General features: G+C 56.0%; 2 protein-coding genes across 6 annotated transcripts in view; one reads left to right on the plus strand and one right to left on the minus strand.

Moving 5' to 3' along the window:
• Positions 1–382, minus strand: part of OXSM (3-oxoacyl-ACP synthase, mitochondrial) — a 98,827-nt gene extending 98,445 nt beyond the window's left edge. The window contains exon 1 of one of the 5 annotated variants that reach the window (XR_011920924.1): positions 195–310. The gene's annotated coding sequence lies outside the window, so the exon portion shown is untranslated. Of the gene's footprint in view, positions 1–194 lie in introns of all 5 variants that reach the window. The other 4 variants (XM_072412399.1, XM_072412400.1, XM_072412398.1 and 1 more) reach the window with 4 other exon arrangements.
• NGLY1 (N-glycanase 1) overlaps positions 297–696 on the plus strand; it is an 18,598-nt gene continuing 18,198 nt past the window's right edge. Inside the window, exon 1 of the mRNA XM_072412396.1 lies at positions 297–454. Within this exon, the coding sequence (XP_072268497.1) occupies positions 348–454 (107 nt within the window). The 5' untranslated portion in view covers positions 297–347. The remainder of the gene's footprint in view (positions 455–696) is intronic.

Consider the following 696-nt stretch of genomic DNA (forward strand, 5'->3'; position numbering starts at 1 on the left):
GGACATGTGGGGTCATCACCCGGGTATATGGGATTGGTACCTGGGACATGTGGGGTCATCACCCAGGTATATGGGATTGGTACCTGGGACATGTGGGGTCTGTGCTGGAAATGTGCTGGGTCAGTATGTGGGACATGTAAGGTCAGTATACCAGATCGGTACCCAGGACCAGCAGTACAGTGCAGAACCAGTACCTGGGTCATGTAGGGTTTGTGGCCGCGTCGTGCAGTGTCGGTACCTGGGACATGCAGGGTGACGGTTCCGGATTCGGTGACTACATCCGCTCCTGCGCCCTGCTCCTCCCCCTCTTCCTGTATCACAGTGCCCCGGCTGCTGTGTAACTCTCCATGGCTTCTCCCGAGTCCTCCGCCGTCACCGAGCTGTGTCAGAATGGACGGCAAGTGTTCATGGACGCCTCACAGCTCCTCCTCACCTATGCCGACAACATACTGAGGTGAGGCGGCACCGGACAATGCACGGGGGGTCCCCTATCCTGCTACCGGGGGGACACTCATCTGTCACAGAATATTGGGGGGCTCAGAGCAGAGACACACACAGAAACCATAGAGGAAAATGGGGGGCTGCACCACATCCTATGGGGGATATCCTGCACCATTTGCTAGAGAGGAAAATGGGGGTGTGCTTCTTCAATTTCCATAGAGAGTGAGGGGGGAATCTTCAATTACCATAGAGAGT

This window comes from Pyxicephalus adspersus, chromosome 5 (genome assembly GCF_032062135.1).
Source record: "Pyxicephalus adspersus chromosome 5, UCB_Pads_2.0, whole genome shotgun sequence".
Taxonomy (NCBI): Eukaryota; Metazoa; Chordata; class Amphibia; order Anura; family Pyxicephalidae; genus Pyxicephalus; species Pyxicephalus adspersus.